Source organism: Xiphias gladius, chromosome 14 (genome assembly GCF_016859285.1).
Source record: "Xiphias gladius isolate SHS-SW01 ecotype Sanya breed wild chromosome 14, ASM1685928v1, whole genome shotgun sequence".
NCBI lineage: Eukaryota > Metazoa > Chordata > Actinopteri > Istiophoriformes > Xiphiidae > Xiphias > Xiphias gladius.
Window position 1 is genome coordinate 7,092,803 of NC_053413.1, and position 19,370 is coordinate 7,112,172.

Sequence of the window (19,370 nt, forward strand, 5' to 3'; positions counted from 1 at the left end):
AGGGACAGAACCTACAATGTACTCCAAAACCCAAATTTACACTTAGCATGGTATTGTAATTTTTTAAACTCCCTGAAAAGCTACATTTGTTCTCAGTCAGCTTCTTACTAGGGTCCCACATAAACACATAATTGTCTGTGCTGGAATAATTTGTGTATATGATGTGTTTTTTTTCTGTGCTAATCCCTCTGGTCTGAAGTGGACTGGGCTAAATTGGGAAAAAGTTGATGTGATGTATGTCATTAATAACATTTGGTTCAAGATCTGATGCCAGTTGTGGGTGTTTTGTGATAAAGTCATAAATAAATAAATCTTAATAACTAAGGTTGTTTTATTTCAGATTCTTAACTTTGAGAGTTGCTTATTTAGCCATTAGTATCTAATGTTATAGAAAAATGCTTAAAGAAGGTACCCTGTGGAGTTTCGGACCAGTACTAGCACTATGGATATATTATACTTTTACACGTGGGTCCCTGTTTGGCTTGTAACATGTACGCACACGAGGATGCACATACAGCTGATGTGTAAGCAATGCCAGATTTAAAATATTAAAGATAAAATGTTTTTATGAAGAAGGAAATGTATTTGTCTGTTTGTATGAATTCAAGGATACACACAATGTGTTTTGATGAGGACACTGAATGTAAATATAAATTTAGTTTGTTTACAAGAAAATTCCACAAGGCACCTTTAAAATTCCAAACCAAATTTTGAGGAGCTTTAATGATCAATATGTTTAATCCCCTGCCTTTCAATAATATTTGTCTGTTTAACCTCTTGAAGACTGTTACCATGTAGTTCACCTTAGATGGATACCACTTACTCTAATGCATATAATGAATATTTAAATAACGATCACATAATTTTAAATAGGTACATAAAACTTTGTGTAGGGTAATTTGACTTGGTCTCCTCTTTCAATCCTGCTTCTCAAACTTGATTTTAATTTAGTATTTATGACTTTTTGACTTAGAAAATGCTAATCAATGGATGACTTAAAAAAGTCAAAGTTTGATTCAAACAAATACAGGTATTCTAATACTATTCAGGCTAGCAGATAAAAGGTAAGAGAAGAAAACTAGATAAAGAAAACTGATTGGTAGTCTAGATCTGGCAAGAAGGTTTATAAGTGAGGAAGATAAAACAGATAGTTACTATGCGCATGTCTTTGCAGTACAGCTTGGTGAACCAGGTGTTGTATGCAATGGATGCCACAATCACCGCCAAGTCCCTGGAATACACACACACAGACACATACATTAGAGGTAAAATTCAAATCATTAATTTAGCGAACTCCATCTGCTCAAAACCATTTGATGTCATTGATCCATAAATTCACATTATCATAGGCCAAACTTTTTCTTTGTTCTCAGTTTGGTAACAAGCAGTTTATCATCGTGACAGGGGGAACACTATGGGCAGTGCTGCTTTCTTAAAGATGACTGATACTGCAGCCGTGCTGACGGGGAGAGACAGAGAATGAGAAAAAGAGAGAGATGTAAAGATTGATGGCTGGGTCAGTGGATTATTCAATATAGCCACAGACTGATCCCAGCTACAGACCTCCAACAGTGCTACATCCACTGGTACATAGACAGTGCCCACAGACAATCCTATGTGTGTTTGTGACATACAGAGACAAAGTATGAGAGAAAAGAGAGAGAGTTTTAAGATTCTCCAAGGTCCAGCTACAGCCACAGCGCTGCTACACCTGCAATACATCATCTGAAAAACAAGCAGCTGCGGGAGGGGGAATAAGCCCATAAAGAGGAAGACAAAAAGGGAAGGATAGAGAAGTAAAAGGACACTACAAAGTGAATATAAGAGAAAGGAAAAAAATTTTGTAATCTAGCCAGGGAGGGTCCTGTTGCCAGGCCCTAACTGCTAACTAGCAGCCGGGCCATTACAGTATATCTCAGAGGAGCAAAATGGCTAAAGGCTGTATTCCTGTTTCATTAGCGTGCCAGCCGTCAGACATTCTTACGACTCCGTGTGTGTGTGTGTGTGTGTATGTGTGTGAGCAGATGATGCACACGTCAAGATTCATCATCAACATTGCTTGTTGATTCCTGTGTTGACAGCAGGACATGTAATTGACCTCTATGATGTCTCACTCAGTCATGCAGTGTGTTGGTGTTTATGTGTTGTCTTGTACTTGTACATGAGGACATTCTGGCACAGCAAGTCAATCTGTCGCTGTTTACTTCTTCACACGGATCAATTCAGGTTTAGGACCTGGATTTAATGTTGGATAAAAATTCTGAATGCACTAAAGGAGGCTAATTGGTGCAAATGAAAGCAGTAGTTTGACATTTTGGGAAATATGCCAGAGTTTGAGCGTTAGATGAGTAGATTGATACCATTCGTATGTAACTACAATCAGCAGCCATTTAGCTTGCTGCAAAGACTGGAAACAGAGGGAAACGGGTAGCCTGGCTCTGTCTGAAAGTGAAAACAATGTGCCTTCCTAAACCTCTAAATTCTCACTGATCAAAACTTATATCTCCTTTGTTTGATCCATACAAATAACAAATTATAAATAAGACTAGTTGAGATTTTATTGAAGGGTCAAGTGCTGGAGTATTTGTTTTACATCCTGTAGTCTCCACTGATTGCCTGGCAACCTCATAGTGACAAGATTACAAGTACCTAGTGAGTGGTATCTATCTTCTCATCTAACTCTCAGCAAGACCCTATTACCTGAAGTCTCAAACTACTCCTTTAAATTCAAAATAATGCCACGCTTGGTGTACGCTCTGACTGCAAATGAGTGCACACATTCATCTATGTAGACATCCAGTGGGGAATACACAGAATCAGCATTAGCATCTGCTGTCCATATCCATGTCCGTTCTGGAGTATTGCGGACCATGCAACCTGTCATGCACAGTTAAACCTAACTCTATTATAATCTTTAACCTAAACAAGAAAAAAAACAATCCTAAGACTTTCTAGCAAACCCCAAAGTGCTCCAACTTTTACAACAGCCCACAGTATGCACAACATAAAACTAGTGAACTTGATATTCTTAGACCTTACCGGGGACATGGCTAAGATAAGAGTTTGTTCTGAGGTGGTACTGGAGAAAAGGTCACAGGGTCATTCAAATCAATGTCTCCCTTGGAACATGACTGTGCTCTGAACATTTCGTAGCAACAAGCCTGTTAGATTATGCAATTGCTTGTAGGTAAAGCTTAGGGAAGGTTAAGTTTCCACAATGAACAAGGTTCTCTGGGGAGAATGAACAAGCTCAGTGAATTTCATGGCAATCTGCCTGTTAGATTTTCAAATTTCCTATGAAGAAATTAAGTTGCTTCTTGTAGTGATAGACAAAAGGTTAACAGGGGTCACCGAAAACATTATTATTCACACTGTGGGGACAATGAATATTTATAGCACTTAATGAGAATATCCTAGTCATAATAAGGGCATATTCTGACCTGATTGTTGACACCAGAGTAAGGTCAGAGGGCACTAAAATCATTGGAAATCATCCTCTATGGACCATAAATATTTATAACAAATTTCATAGCAATCTGACTGCTGGTTGGATCCACCATTGTCACCAGTTGGAGGATTGTTGGATTTTGAAGCATTAGATTGTGCTGTATTGTAATGACTCAATGCTGCAGTCTCGTTCTGTACAGAACATGGCTCAGGTGCTGTAACAGTGACAAGTGAGGCAGATTGTAGCACTGACTACTGGAGCTGCTGTCCTGCTTCAGTTACAGAAAAAAAAAACTAACCAGACACAAAGTTGGGGAAAAATTGGACACTGCATCCAGACTAGTGCTTATTAGTGAGTGTGTGTGTGTGTGTGTGTGTGTGTGTGTGTGTGAGAGAGCACAGAGGAGAGACTGAAAAGCCAAGAGGCACCCCAAGAATTTCTTGGGACAGCAAAGTGTAACAATTTCTCTCTCACACAAAACACACACACACACACACACACACACACACACACACACACACACACACACACACACACACACACACAAAAACATGTTGTCAACCTCCAGTGATCACATAGAACCAACATAGACAGTGTGTGTGTGTCTGTGTGTGAGAGGGTGATTCAGAAAAAGAAAGAACATGAGAACTGAAGAGAATGACAAAGGAGAAAACACAGGAAGTGTATTACAAGAGGATGTGACAGGGCCAGAGAAAAAGGTGTCCGCTTTCAGTCAGGAGGAATGAGCGGAGACTGTTTGGACGGACAGCAGTCAGCAGAAAAAGCATCGCACTGTCACTCACAGTAACGCTACATGGGCTCAATCTGGGGAGATGGAGGAAATGGAAATGTGGTAGGACAAGGAGAGAAGGAAGAGAGTAATGCACCAAAAACAGCCTCTGGCACATGATCATGGAAAAAGACATTCTTAGATCTTTTCTTTAGTCATTTGCACAGTTTCTTGATTGTTTTTACCGATTCTTTTGTCAAATCTTTTCTTCCTCTATTAATTTCAATTTATTACAGCCGATCTAGAAAAGTAGAAAGAGAGCATAGGCAGGCAGCTTTCCTTGCAAAGCCTCCCTCTTTACCAAACACGATACAAAATATTGGAGAAAAAACAACAGCGATGCAGTGATTTTAGCTCTCGATATGAAAGATATAAATATATTCATGAGTTGCTAATGCAATCATGCTTCTATGAATGGCTTTTTTGATTTAACAGCATTGCAAGGCTTCGGTCCTATGATGAGATATGCATTTTTAAGTTTGAGTGTATCCTCTACAGTCAGGATTGTTGTTGTAGAAAGATTCCATGCACCTCAGGGTTTTCTAAGGACAAAACATTCCTCAAACAAAACACAAATATGGTATGCTGGACTCTCCATTTGCATGTCAGCTGTCAAATCTTTTTATGATCGGCAGCAATTGAGTGACATGCACGCTCTTACTCAAAATGTCTGGGAAAGGAAACAGGGGACTTAAAAAAAAAAAAAAAAAAAGATACCAGCAGGGAGGTAGAGACATATGGCATCTTACAGCTGTTTCCAAGCCCTGGATTCTGCCTCTGACAAGCATATCATTCCCCTTCTCTATGATCTTCCCAAACTTCTAACAAAACTGAACAGAGACATAGGACAGAAAGTAAGCAAGACAGAGAATAAAAGAGTAATACACTGAACATTTTACCAAGGGAGGGTCTTCTCAGACAAATAGCTGCTCTAATGTCAGATAAGACTGACAGATGAAGAGATGCACTGTACTGTCTGTGAAACATTTTTCGCAAAACAGCATGAGGCAGAATGAAGAGGAAACATCTTCAAAAAGTGCAGTGCAGTCAGGAAGTATTAGCACAATCATGCATTTTTATTGTTTTTGGTCTGTACTCCCAATGGATTTCACTGGAACAAGTTAGGCCATGAATTTCAGCTTCAGTTAAAGTCACAAAGATTTCAGTCCTGGTTTATTGACAACAACTGTGTTTATTAGTGGGATCTGCAAATAGATTTAAATAACACTGGTCCCAGAGTTCCATTTATCAACCTCTGGGGGTAGCAAATATGCACTAAGCAGCTACTTTGTCAGAAGTGTGGATTTGGAGGATGAAGTTCATCACACATTGCTTTCATAAAAAAAGGCGAAAGATGAGTCAATAATGTTGTGCAACTCAGCACTACTGAATTCATGATTACAGTTTTTAGCTTTATTATAAACATATAATTGGGCTGCACTTATATACCACTTTTCTAGTCTTATCAACCACTTAAAGTTCTTTACATACTGTGCTTCACACACACACACACACACACACACACACACACACACACACACACACACACACAAAAAGGGGAAATTTGGGGTTCAGCATCTTGCCCAACTTCGACATCCGGACTGGAAGAGCCGGGGATCGAACCACCAACCTTCCGGTTAGCGGACGACTCCTGAGCCACATACTACATACAGAATTACTACATATCCAGTGCATACCCATTATTTAAAATGATGGGGATCTACATGTGCACTGGGCTTTTTAGTGGAATGTTTTTACAGTAACTGGCCAATTTCCAGCACCCAGTGCAACTGAGCAGGTGTTTCAAGGGAACAAGACCCTAAAACAAGAAAAAAAAAATGAAGATGGCTACAGCACATTTCTGGCAGAGCATCACAAAGGAGCATGCCAAATGTGTGTTGATGTCTCTGGGTTACAGACAGCCAGATATGGACAGGAGCAGAACTGACAAATATCAAATATAATGAGTTTGTATCCAATTACTTTCTGTTCCCTAAATGCCCCCTGAAGCTGATGTAAACAGCCTCAAATTAACGTTGAAATAATTACACCCCATTGCTTCATTTCAAATCCAGTGTGCTAGAGTACGGAGTCAATGCACACACACATCAACTGCACTGTATATACTGCTGATGTCTAAGTTTGGCATAAGTTATTTTTGTAACTTTCCAAACAGTGCATGCTGGTGCATTGTAATGAGCCCTGGGTGTAGTCGAGATGTCAGTAAACTATGTCACCTGCTGTCAAGATGGCTGAAATCCAGTAAGTTGAACTCCCTGTTGTCCTGAGAGTGGTAGATGGTGTCAACATCCTGGGGAGTAGATGCGGGGCAAGAAAGAAAGAGAGGAACGATGAGAGAGAAAGAATCAAACAGTAACAGAAGGTGAGAGAGAGGGTGTTATGGGACACTAACATAAAAAAGATCCCATTTGTTCATAGAAAGAAGTAGCTTAAAATCTAATAAAAGCACAACAAACAGAAGTGGTTTTACACAGCCTGTACAGCCTCCTCACCCACTGCACTTCTTCTTTGCAGCCAATACCATTGTAGTCACAAAGAGCTGCATAGGTCTCAGAAAAACCTCCTGGAAGATGAAGAGGAGAAGGCAATAAATCAATCCAAACCATACCATAAAAGAACAGAGATGGCAAGGATAGAAAAAAGCAGGGTAGAGGACACATGAGGGAATGGAGAGGAGAAAGGGTGCAGGCCAAAGTTGAAAGAGAGAGTAAGAGAAAGATAGTTAACAAAGGAGAACGAGAGATTAGCTGTAAATATTGAGGTGAGATGAAAGTATTGCAACATGAAAGAGTGCTTCCTGTAGATTAATAGGATTACAAGCAGAATGGGAGCGCATCCAGCAACTCTGCTCTTCTGACCCACTTAAGGATGAATCTCTACAATCATTTGGTCTGAGTCAGTGAGCCAGCAAGTGGAAGGCCTCTGAAGTGTGTGTATGTCTGTGTGAATGCATGCGTGCAATGTACATGGAATTGTAGCAGACCCACCGCAGGTTTTCTGGGGCTCTAAAGATGATTCAGAGCTTGGTGAAAACTTGTGACTTCCATCTGTCAGGTCTCCCTCAGCTCGACAAATAGGAGGACTGAAAGACAAAGAGGGAGAGAAGAAGCTCAACGAGGCAAGAGTTTACAGCCAGGCTAGCAGCTCCATAAAGATGTACTTAGGCATAGTAGAGCTAAATCCTAACTTCAGTATGCTAACACGCCCACAGTGACAATGCTAGCATGCTGATGTTTAGCAGGTATAATGTTTATCATGTTCCTTAGTTTAGTGGCCAACATGCTAAAACTTGCTAATCAGAACCAAAGACAAAGAACAGCTGAGGCGGATGGGAATGTTAGTAGTTTTCCAGGTATTTGGTCATGAAACTAAATATTAGTCATATTAAAGTTTTGACCTGATAATGGCTCTAGATTAAAAGTTAAGACACCAAGGTGATTACATTGCAAAAGGGAACACAAATCTGTGTACAAAATTTAATGGCAATCCATTCGTTGTTTAGACATTTCACTCAAAACCACAAAGATCAACGTCATGGTGGCGCTGAGCAGAGATTTTTCAAAGGCTGAATCCAAATGTCCATCCTCTGGACTTGTGGACTGAGCCCTCCCGGACTTGTCTGTCATGTCAAGTCTGTGATGGTGCTGAAATGCGATGGAACGAAATGCACCCTGAGATGCGACTTATAAGACCTCATGTGTCTCCATGGAGATGAATTGAAATTCCTGACCCTATAACTCATTTAGTATATAATAAATAAAGTTTTATTCTGGACGTTATTGATGATATTTCCAGGCATTAGATGGTAGCCATTAGAGATATGGTCTGAATGTGCAGTAAAATCTTCCCTTTACATTATCTGTCAAACACAATATTATATCAATATTAAACCTTCAACTAGGCATCACCATGGATAGATGGATAAAAAACAACCTTTGCCCATCTCGTTTTGCAGATTATGACAAATCTAAATGTTTCAGCCTATTCATATTCTGTATGTGCAATTTGAAACCTTACCACATTAATAAAGTTATACAACAAAAATGAAAAAGCAAATGTCTTCGAAAATAAATATGGTACAAGTCATATCTGCACCCTAAGCGGACTCTCTGGAAGTCTTCAGAAAGTCCGCTTGAGGCCCCTTGTGGACTTTATGAATTGTGGATTTGGACAGCCGTCAGCACTTCCCTGAAATATCCCAGTTAAATCTGTGAGTCTGCAAGTGTGGTAAAATGTGGACATGTGGATTCAGCCAAACTCTGAAGCGCCTCCCCAGGGGGGGCACAGGAGATTTGCAGGGGGGATATCAACAGAGACACGGTGCAAAGATGCTGTGTGAAATGAGAAAAAACGGGTTCATGCTGGTGTTCTGAAAACAACTGGAAGTTTTTGTAGCTTGGTCCACAGATTTGGCCCACTTATCAGCATGTTCAGCAGTGGTTGTGACACACTGTTTATGGAGGCAATTAAGGTACTAGAAGTAGCAGAATATAGTCAAGAGTATTGTAGCATGAAACTAAAAAAGCCAAGCCAAAACATTCGAAATATGATGAACAGTACTTCGAGCTTGGTTTGCTTGGTCTGGCACAAGTGACTCAATGCGCCTTCAGTGTGTGAATCGTAAAGAAGTGCTAGCTAATGATAGCATGCAGCCTGCTCCACAAACAGAGACTGGAGGTGGTTCCTGGAGAGAGTGGTCCAAGAGTTTAGCAACGTGAACCTGAGGGCAACCAAGGTCCCATAACAAGCTGTACCACACAAAGGCAGCGCAGTTGTCTCAATTTTGTCACCGAGGAAGGCCACTATGTCAGACTATGTCAACCACTGCACTGGACAAAACATCATGGGATCACCAAAGCCACCAGGAATTATCCTCTGGGCACCATTAATGCCTGTACAAAGATTTAAGGCAAATATTGAAATTTTTGGGTCTGGACCAAAGTGGTAGAACGACCAACAGACAGAAATTGCCATCCCTAGAGCCCTGCTGCTAACATGGCTGAAAATGTATCATCTTTCACTATCTATATCTTTTTAGGAGAGGCAGTATTCTTGATTTCTGATAAGAGGTGTTGTGATTACAAAGCATCTGGTCCCACTTACAGGTTGGAGAAAAAGTGGATGGTAAATATTATGCTTTCCCTTTCCTAAGCTGCTACAGCTGAAGCGCCCTTAAGCAGAACACTGAACTCCCAGCTGCTTAAGTGGAACACTTCAGAGCCCAAGAGGCAGTACACTGATACAAGGGTGTTCCCAGGTGTGAATGATCCAATGAGCATAACCCTACCGCTCCCTGGTAGCACTCACCTTGCAAGACACTGTTATAAATCAAAATACATTCTTCCAGTTAAATAAAAAATAATTTGACTCAAAGATTCAGAGCTAAAATCACCCTATGCCGACTAAACATAATATAGCTGCGTGATGTTCTTAAAAATGATAACACTTTCTTATTTGCTATGACAAGATGCTAATTTGCAGCAGACTTGTTTTTTGATTATAGCTGCTCCAGTCAGAATTAAAATGAGTCAGAATTAAGATGAGTGAACGTGTGCACTTCTGAAACTGCTTGTGACATTGCCTTGGTGGTGAATAAATACCACCTAAACTGTAAAATTGGATCCCTGAATGCTGTTTGAAGCTACCATCGCTCCCTGCTGCAATTATAGATTAAGAAGCATACCTTTCAGGTTACTTGTTGTTCTCTATTAATGTTTTTTTTTTTTTAAAACAAAAAAAAGATCCAGTAAGCAGAAAAGAGTACAGACTTCGGATCACAAAGTAAATACTGTGTTCGGACATAATGCTGTGCTGTACCTGCTTTGGCTTTATGATAGGATTACACTGCTATACTGTTGCATTCAACACATCCTTAATCCCATTTGTTAACAAATCACACACAACACCTAACCACATCCGTGACCTTAATCCCCACCTCATCTCAACAATCATCATCCGCCCCTGGAGCGCGAGTGTACGTGCATGTTATCTTGATACTATCTGCATTATTTACTTCAATACAGCGGCACAAATCAGTAAAAAAGCTACACAATCAAACCAACAACTCCCCTCCTTCTCTTCTCCCCTTTCTCTTTATTCTCTTTAAATGTTCTCACTGGAAGCAATCATCCGCCATGGCTCTAATGGAAAAGAGCCATTCTGAAAGATGATAGAGTGCGGAGATAGCCTTGTGCAGGTCAATAGCCGGAGCAGAGTCAATCCCATTGCTCTTACAAATTGTAGATGAGGGAATACACTCAGCACCTTGCTTGCCTGCTCATCCATACATCCACATGACCATGGCGTAAAAATTTTCGGGACTCAAACTTAACTCTTCAACTGTGTACAAATTGCTTTTTGACCGGAGGCCTGAGTCTACAGCTCCGGTGACTGTGTTTTGCTACTCACTGCTTTCACTACATAAACTGCTTTAGAAACCAAAAATGAGCCAACACAATGCCCTCAGGTAACAGCCTACTCAGTGTCAGCTGGCTGATTTAATCCCAGTGATTGCTGGGTATTAAAGTCTACCATGACACATGAATGGGCTGGATGCAAACTACAGCAGAATGCATTTGGCTGCTGAAGAGGAAAGCTGCCCGAAAGTGAAGCTTCCAACTTGCCAACACACTGTCGAGTGCTGTTAATGTTGGCCAACTTGCGTTCGCTCCTCAGCACATACAACACAATACCAGAAACACTTGTTCCTTTGCTCGAGGCGAGGATGCTAGATGATGCTTACGCATAAATAGAGTTGTTGAAGACTCGGGAGAGGGCGTAGTTGATGTGGCTGACCATGTGATCCAGCTGGTCCTGGGTCTGCAGTCTCAGCGAGTAGGTGGTCTTGTCTGTATCGATGACAACCTGTAGTGTATGGAAATGAGTTTTTCTGTATTAATACTTTACACTGCTGTGACGGACGAAATGGCAAGAGAAATGTTCTCACCTGATGTTCTGGGTAGGTATTCATTGCTCTGATTTCCAAGAAGTTGAAGGTGACCTCAACCTGAAAAACAGCAGAAAAACACCACTGTGGTCCACACTGACAAGCTGTCTATTTCACATTATCTTTAAGGATAATTATGTCTTCTTACCACTTTGGCCTTATTTTCTATTTATCTTGGATCAAGACAATATTATATTCACCAGGGTAAATGCTGAGATCTGGCAATGCGGCAACATTGCTTAAAAGAAGTCAGATGGGGCAAGAAACACGAGCAGTCCGACACTTATACAGGTTTTCAGTAAACCCAGACGTTAGCGTAATTTAAGAGAAAAAGTCTAACAGTAAAATTATTACCCTAACTGTTAATTTTAAATATCCATCAGAGGGTACAGACCAACTTTGTGGCTTTGATAAAATTCTGATATATCGATTGCAACTTTGTGCAACAGGTTACTTGTGATTGGAAAATCACAAGTAACCTATCTCCTTGACCTGGCTGACATGGAGAAACTACTGCCTGGTCTGGGAGAAACATTTCCAAACACTTTGAAAAACATTCTGCCAGTCATCCCGTGATAGATCAACTGGAATTCACATGCTCCCCTGAAAACAAAAAAAACAAAAACACTCATGTTTCTTTCCCTTTTGAACTTTGTTTGTAGTGACGTCACCATTGTCCCAGATCTCAGGAATTATTCTTGAGTGTACAGTTTGATCATGACTGACAAAAATGATGGCAAAAACTACATAAATAAGACCCAAGTTAAAATAAACCAGAATTACCCCTTCAGAAATAGTTTGACATTTTGGGAAATATGCTTACTCGCTTTCTGGTTGAGAGTTGGATGAGAAGATTGATGCCACTCTGTCTGAACTGATAAATACCTTAGCTTCGCAGAAAGACTGAAAACAGGAGGAAACAGCTAACTTCGTCCGGTCCAAAGGGTAATTGAATCAGCCTATCAAAATATCTCAAGCTGACTCATTTACATATTATAGCTTGTTTGTTTAATCTGTACAAAAACTAAAGTGTAAAACCATAACAAACTAAGCAAAACTGCAGCTGGCTGGTATCGATCTTTTCATCTAACTCTCAGCAAGACAGCAGATGATTGCTTGAAACAACTAATTTTATGCCACCTGCCACCTTATCATCTTCATAGTAATCATTATCATGACTCCTATAATTCTAAACATCATCAGCACAGTCATCATCATTATCTCTTCTCTTCTGCTACTTTTTTGTCACATCTCTTGTGAATTACCATGAGATCAAGGCTAGCGAGTGAAAGCCATAAAATTCCATTAAGAGTAAGGGAACATTTACCTTGGTGGGCACTTTGGCAGCAAAGAGATACAGTCTCCATGTTGCCAGGACCTGAGGGGAGAACACATTCATTTTTCTGTCACAGAGCAGGAAATACAAAATGCAAATCGCAGCAAAAAATAACACGGCACAAACACCCCATAAAGAGAGCAAATCATCTCTGCTGTTCATCCAAATGGCTCGTAAGTCATGCTAAGCACTCTAGACATTAGCAAGCTAATGATGATAGGGGGTGTGAGCGTGTGTGTGTGTGTGTGTGTGTGTGTGTGTGTGTGTGTGTGTGTGTGAAAGAAATATTATGGCGAGATTGGAGTCATATGACAGTCCGATTTATCGCGCTAAGTTGTTTTGATGGAACTAAGTAGCACTTATTCAACAGATGCCTCATCGGACCAGGGAAGAAACTAATGCTAAGATAAGGGGGGGAAAGAGAACAAAGAGCACAAAGAAGATGGGAAGAGTAAGCAAAAAGAGAGGTGTGCTTTTGCCAATAGAAAGGCATTACCATTTAAAAGCATGTGGGGTAAAGTAAGAGAAGGAAAAATGTGAATATATTCACATCTGCCTATGTAATTAATCTCATTCATTATTCAAAAATCCATAATTAGCGTACCCCATGCATGCACTGTGCATCTCCATCAGTCCCTAGCTCAATCGCTAGTCTTGTCCACACTCTCTCTTTGCTCTTTTTCAGCAAGCTGGAGTGTCCATAATTCCCTCCCTTGCATCCTGTCATCTCCATGGAAATCTGTTCATTTTCCCCATCGTCTTCCTTAATCCCTAATCCCTCCATCTCTATGTGCCACAGTGCACTGTCTGGTTGCTCCCGCCTTGACACCTCACTCCATCCCCTCCTGCCCTCCCCCCTCCTCCAACTCCCCTGTCTCCCTTCCCGTTTCAGTTTTTCTATTTTTTTTTCTGCTCTGTCGCTTTCAATTCCTCAAGGCCTCTCTGTACTGAATGGCTAATGGTGCCCCGCTGTGTGGCGGTGAGAAGAAGAAAGAAAATGAAACATACAAAGAAAAGGGAGAGGGAGAGAGGAAGAGGGAGAGATGGAGGAGGCGATAGAAGGACAGAGACACCAGATTTCCCTCCCGATAATAAAGTCTTCAAATTCCCCTCCACTGTACTTCACCAACTCCTAGCAAAACTGGCCTCACACATCAGTCCCATGTCTTAACTATACAGACATCCATTGCAGACTCCCACAGAAAAGAGAGAGAGGAGAGGGAGAGGAATGGAAACAAGAGACTAAACATGAGGAGACAGAATGATATCTCCCTACTGGTGGAGGGGCCTTCGGAGAAGATTGTTAGTCCAATCACAACTCCTTGACAAGTTTGAAAACTGTTACATAAATCTCCTGGACTGGGGGAAGTGTGATGGGAAGTGTGATGGGACCTTGAACCACACAGGAGGAAAAAGAAAGGTGAGATATATATATACATACAGTGAGAAAAGGAAAGAGACGAATCCTCTACCTCTCAAGTCTTGCAACCTGACAGAAGGTCTCATCATGTAAACAGAGGCATTAATAATGCAGGCTCTCTGATGGGTGCCAATTTGATCCTCTGATGTTGAACAAGGCCTCATGCATAGGGTTTCTCCTCTCTTGATATATCATTTAGAGCCCATTAAGGTATCATTAGAGAAAATCAATATTCCAGACAATTATTTTATGTCTACTTGGATAGGGTATGTGCAGTGGTGAAGGGAAAAATCTAATGGATATTTATTAAGTATATGAGGTATAACATATAGAGTTTGAGCCATTGTGACAGTGTCCCCCTTTTGAACTTTAAATGTTCCTTCACTAGTATCTCCCTGTGCACAATTATCCCCCATAAAATCAAGGGCAGAGTATATTCTGTCAGCAGGCTTCTCATTTTTAGATTGTGTAAGCTCTTTTCAACATTTATTCGGTGATTTAGCAAAACTGCAAAATGAACTGTTGGTTGTTACCTCATAAACGCGCGTCTGATGCTCTGCCAAATGTTTTTTTGTGACATGCCACTGTATTGTTTTGCAATTTAAAAAGTTAGCTTGGATAGAGTCTTTTTGATGTTCTCAAAGACCAACAGAGTAATGACTCTTTTGGTCATGTACCAAATAGAAAACAATAGTCAGAATCCTGCAGTTATACTTAAAGTACACCACATCAACATTTTAATCTTAACCAGGATCTGTGGACATTCTGAGCCAAGCAGCTCAGAATGTCCTTTCAGTTGGAGAAATTATAATTAATGAAAGCTGTGAACAGAATCAGAATTTTCAGATGTGACCTACCAGATGTTTGTTATTATTACCATAATCTAATTATTAGAATGATGAAAAATCTATTTTCAGCATCATAGTAACATGGTTATTATCATTAAATATGAACAACAGTAAACTGGTCTGGTTTTCTAGATACAGATGAACTTTGAAGTTCACTTCAAGCAAAATACTGAAAATATTTTTCAGTGGAAAAGTTAAGTCCTGTTGAAAGGAGAATATTTTCTCACAATATCTTTCATCCATATGATTTTATAATTTCTTAAAAATTCTCATTTCTTTAGAGGAATCGAAAACTAAATTTTTAAAATTATAATTCAATTCCAAAACTTCAAATATCAATTAAATCTTTGTAAAATAATGTCATATACGTTCTTGTTTTCTTTTTAAAAAAATCAATCAATCAATTTTACTTAAAGTGAAGAATCACCATGCAGCATGGTCCCAATACACTTTAAATTTTAAGAGAATATGTGTGACAAAACAAAGCAAGCAATATAAAAAATTAGAAACAATCACATAAAAAACTGTTTAAGGTATGTTTAGAAAGGTGATGGACCTGACTCAATTCTAGGTTCTAGGGCAGGTTGTAATAAAGTGACTAAAGGCAGGTTTTCCAGTATCGATTCAAAGGTTTCAACTGAATGTCTTTCTTTAACATGTAATGGAAGGCCATTCCAGAGATAAGGGGCACAGTAGGCAAATGTTCTGAAGCCAACTGATTTTTTGTTAACTGAAGGAATGACCAGGAGACCATTAGAGAACAAAGAGGGCGTACCCATTTATATGGTATATATTTAGCTCAAAGCTTTATAAGTTGAAAGAAGAACATAAAGGTGGTTCTAGCTTGCACCAAAACCAGTCAAGAGAGGCAAGAATGGCTGTTATATGATAAAAAATTTTTAATTTTGATTATTTTCAAGATTTGAGTTGCAGCATTCTGGACAAGCTGGAGACTTCTAGTAGCACAACTTAGAAGACCAGAGATAAGGACATTACAGTAATCAAGTCTGGGAGATATTAATGCATAGATTACGGTTTCAACATTACACCTTATCCGAACTGGTCGGATTTTAGCAATATTACTAAGATGAAAAAATGCTGTCTTGGTAATAACCTTGATATGAGACCGAAATTTCAGACAAGAATCAAAACAACTAATAACTCAACTGTTTTATCAATGTTTAAAAGCAGAAAATTCACACCCATCCATTGTTTTTAATTGTGATAGACGTGCCTCTGAATTTAGGAGTTAGGAAAGGTCGTTTGGCTTTACAGGGACATAATGTATAGCTGTGTATCATCAGCAAAACAATGAAAATGAATACTTTATTTGCAAATGGTGAAACCAAGGGGAAGCATATAGATAGAAAAAAAAAATAAAGGGCCAAGGACTGATCCCTGGGGTACATCAAAGTTTACTTCAGAAAATTCAGAGATTGTATTATCATAACTTACGCATTGAGTTCTATTTGATAAGTATGAATGAAACCCGTCTTAAAAATGTGCTGTAGTCCACAGTGTCAAAAGCTGCACTCAAGTCAAACAGCAGTAACAATAATGCCAAGTCAGAATAAACAGTAATTAGCAGATCATTGACTACTCTGGTCAAGGCAGTTTCAGTAGAATGCCAGAAAGCCAGACTGAGATTTATCAAAAAATTGTTGTTGGTAAGTAGGCAGTAAATTGATCAGCGACAGCTCTTTCAAGTAATCTCGTTTTCACAGTATTGTTATTTGTCTCTCTTGGATGGAGCTGTGAAACCCTAGAAAAGTATTCCTGGACATTCCTGGCTCAAACAGTGCAGAAAAATGAGCTGTCTGAAACAGGTAAAACATCTAGTGTTTTTCTCAAGAAAAAAAAAAAATTCTCTCTCTGAAGCATCAAAGCATAAGAATATATTGACCAGCTATTAATATTAACAGGCACAAAAAGCCAGAGCTATAGTCAAGCCCCATAGCCACAACCAAAACTTTTCCCCCTAATGTGGCATTCTGGCAACCTGTTTCTCCTCAGATCAATCAAAAATCTGAAAAGTCGCACAAAGAATAATTTCCCACACAGGAAATCCTCCAAGATGAGATCGTCAACCTTTCTGACCTGGTCAGCCAAAGACACGGCAGGTGATGGGGAAGTGGTGAAAGAAGGACTGGTAGGCCAAGATGATGGGACTGACAGGGAGAGGGGACTGAGGTAACTCTTGCTGTGATGGCACAGTGTCAGAAGCACTAGTTCAAAGAGGGAGCCAGCCAGCCAGCCCTTGAAGCAGACTGCGAGGGTAGGGTGTGTGTCACACAGAGGGAGTGCTTGTATAATACGTGCGCTAAAACAACAAATGTATCTGTTTTTGGATGTGTGTGTTTGCGTGCATATGCAGCCAAGAGGGCAGAGGGTGGGGGCTTATATTAATCATAAGCTGTCAGGCTCTGGGTCTTGCACTTCAAACGAGATGGTGCAAATCAAAGTGTCTCTCTGGGTCTTGTGTGTATGTGTTGCAACATTGCCTCCAAGGGAACAAGCTCAGGATCAGTGCCAGATTTGACCGCCTGTGGTATTTCTGGCTCGCCCACAAGGGCATTTTAAACACAAACACACACACACACACACAGCAAAATCAGAAACATTCCGATACAGAAATTTGCATAAGTCCGACATCCCAGTACAGAAAACACTCCGTTTTGACTCTCATTCACGTATAATGATGCACAATAGCTTGCTAAGCTGGCTTTGGACACTACCCTGTCTCTCCCCTCTCACTTCCCGTCTCACACACACAGCAACCTTTCAAGTGAACACAGCATCACATCCCTGCCATCGCTCAATCTGTCAGCTTACATGTGAGTGTGCGCGTGTGTGTGTGGAAGTGACGGGATTTGAAAGTACAGATGCCCCAGGTCTTGCTTTATAAGTGGACTTTAGAGTGGTTGAAAGAGACAGAGAGATATGGAGTTAAATGAGAGGAAAGAAATGCAAAGCTCAAAAAACACATCTTGTTCCAGATTCTCTCATAAAATCCAACCAGTCCAATGCTCCTAAATCAAAGAGATGGCAAGCAAGTGCTCTGAAAGCCAAAGGATCTCTTAAAAAAATAAAAAAAATAAATTAAAAAAAAGAGAAAATGGGAATGTGTTGCGGGGTCGTGCTACAGATGGGAGTGAGAGATTAGTGTGGAGAAATAGGGGAAGAGTGGCAGGGATTGGGTGAATGGGCTGAGGATGTGAGATGTGACAAAGACAAGCAGCGAGTGTGGGAGAGGCCACATGGATGACAAAAGAAGAGAGGGAGAGAGGAGGTGTGATCAGGAGGACCAGGACAATGAGAGAGAGAGAGGAAAGGAAAGAAAGGAAATGAATAGGATGGAGAGATAAAATAGAGGCAGAGATACTTTGAGTGGCCTTTCAAAACACTCATTCACACTTTCTCTCCTCTCATGGGAGAAGAGAGAAGGTCAGCAGTCACACTTCATAGATGCTCCGCCACAGGCTACCAACATGTGTTATGATAATCAAAAGAAAGCACAGTCCTAATTACAGCACAGAGCGTTCGCCACCAGAATCAGACAGTAAATCCCGGATACTTGCAGAGAAAATGACGCACTAAGCATCTCGGAGGGAAAAGCTGTGAAAAGAAAATTGTGGATGATGCAGTGGTAATGTACTGTAATATTACGCAAGCATATTACACAAGAAATAGAAGCGTTGTTGACAGACTGAAAGAATACAAGATTCTGCTGCTAGCATGGGTTGTATCTGCTTTGCTCCTTTGTACTCTGCTTTCTTTCACAGTCCAATGCACAGTTGGGATCTCTCCGCAACAAAGTGTCATCTGAGCCGTAAGCAAGGCCCAGTTTCACCATTTAAAATGTACAAGTTGATTATATAACTGAACAAGTGTCTCTAACTTTTGACTTTCTTTACCACCAAACACGACTTTGTAGCTTAAAAAACAAGTCATTAAAAACTGGGTTCAACTTTAGCTCAATTTTAGCCTCAGCGATAATCTGTTTACTGTCCTGCAGGCTCAGTGGTCTAAAACACGAACACATCCATTAAGAGTGCAAAAATCCTTTGAATCTAGACTGAGACCTTGACATCAGAGTTAACATCCTTCTTCCTCCGCAAATCTTTACTGTCTGGCTTCATTGAACAGTGTTGAAGTGGTCATAAATGCCAAAAAAAAAAAAAAAAGAGAGCTTTTGGAAATCTTCCTTTCTGTTCTGGACCAAATTTGTCTTGGCAGTGTGGTGTATTGCTCTCTGAACCTACAAGTATAAGATGTTCAGTCACATTCTCTGAGAGCTGTCAAAAGGTAGTCTGGGAAATTTAGCAAATCAGTAATTAAATTAGATTAGGGAAGACAAGGGAAAGAGGATTCAATGAACAAGTAAATTACAATACTTGTCGATCCAATGGTCACAAATTGATTAAGATTGTGTCAATTAAATCTTTCTCCAAACTTATACAACTGCAGTGACAAATCTAACAAGGAAAAATCTTCAAATCAACTGGCTGATGAATGATGAATGAAAAAGTGCGCATATCATTGCAGCCTCTTCTGGCACACC

General features: G+C 40.1%; 1 protein-coding gene across 5 annotated transcripts in view; it reads right to left on the minus strand.

The window, feature by feature from the left end:
• Nucleotides 1-19,370, minus strand: part of carmil3 (capping protein regulator and myosin 1 linker 3) — a 78,129-nt gene that overhangs the window by 49,174 nt on the left and 9,585 nt on the right. For all 5 annotated transcript variants that reach the window (XM_040144319.1, XM_040144318.1, XM_040144321.1 and 2 more), the window contains 7 exons: nucleotides 12,533-12,583; nucleotides 11,206-11,265; nucleotides 11,002-11,123; nucleotides 7,247-7,341; nucleotides 6,752-6,822; nucleotides 6,476-6,549; nucleotides 1,156-1,231 (listed from right to left, as the gene is read on the minus strand). In XM_040144319.1, coding sequence (XP_040000253.1) covers nucleotides 1,156-1,231; nucleotides 6,476-6,549; nucleotides 6,752-6,822; nucleotides 7,247-7,341; nucleotides 11,002-11,123; nucleotides 11,206-11,265; nucleotides 12,533-12,583 — 549 coding nt within the window. The remainder of the gene's footprint in view (nucleotides 1-1,155; nucleotides 1,232-6,475; nucleotides 6,550-6,751; nucleotides 6,823-7,246; nucleotides 7,342-11,001; nucleotides 11,124-11,205; nucleotides 11,266-12,532; nucleotides 12,584-19,370) is intronic.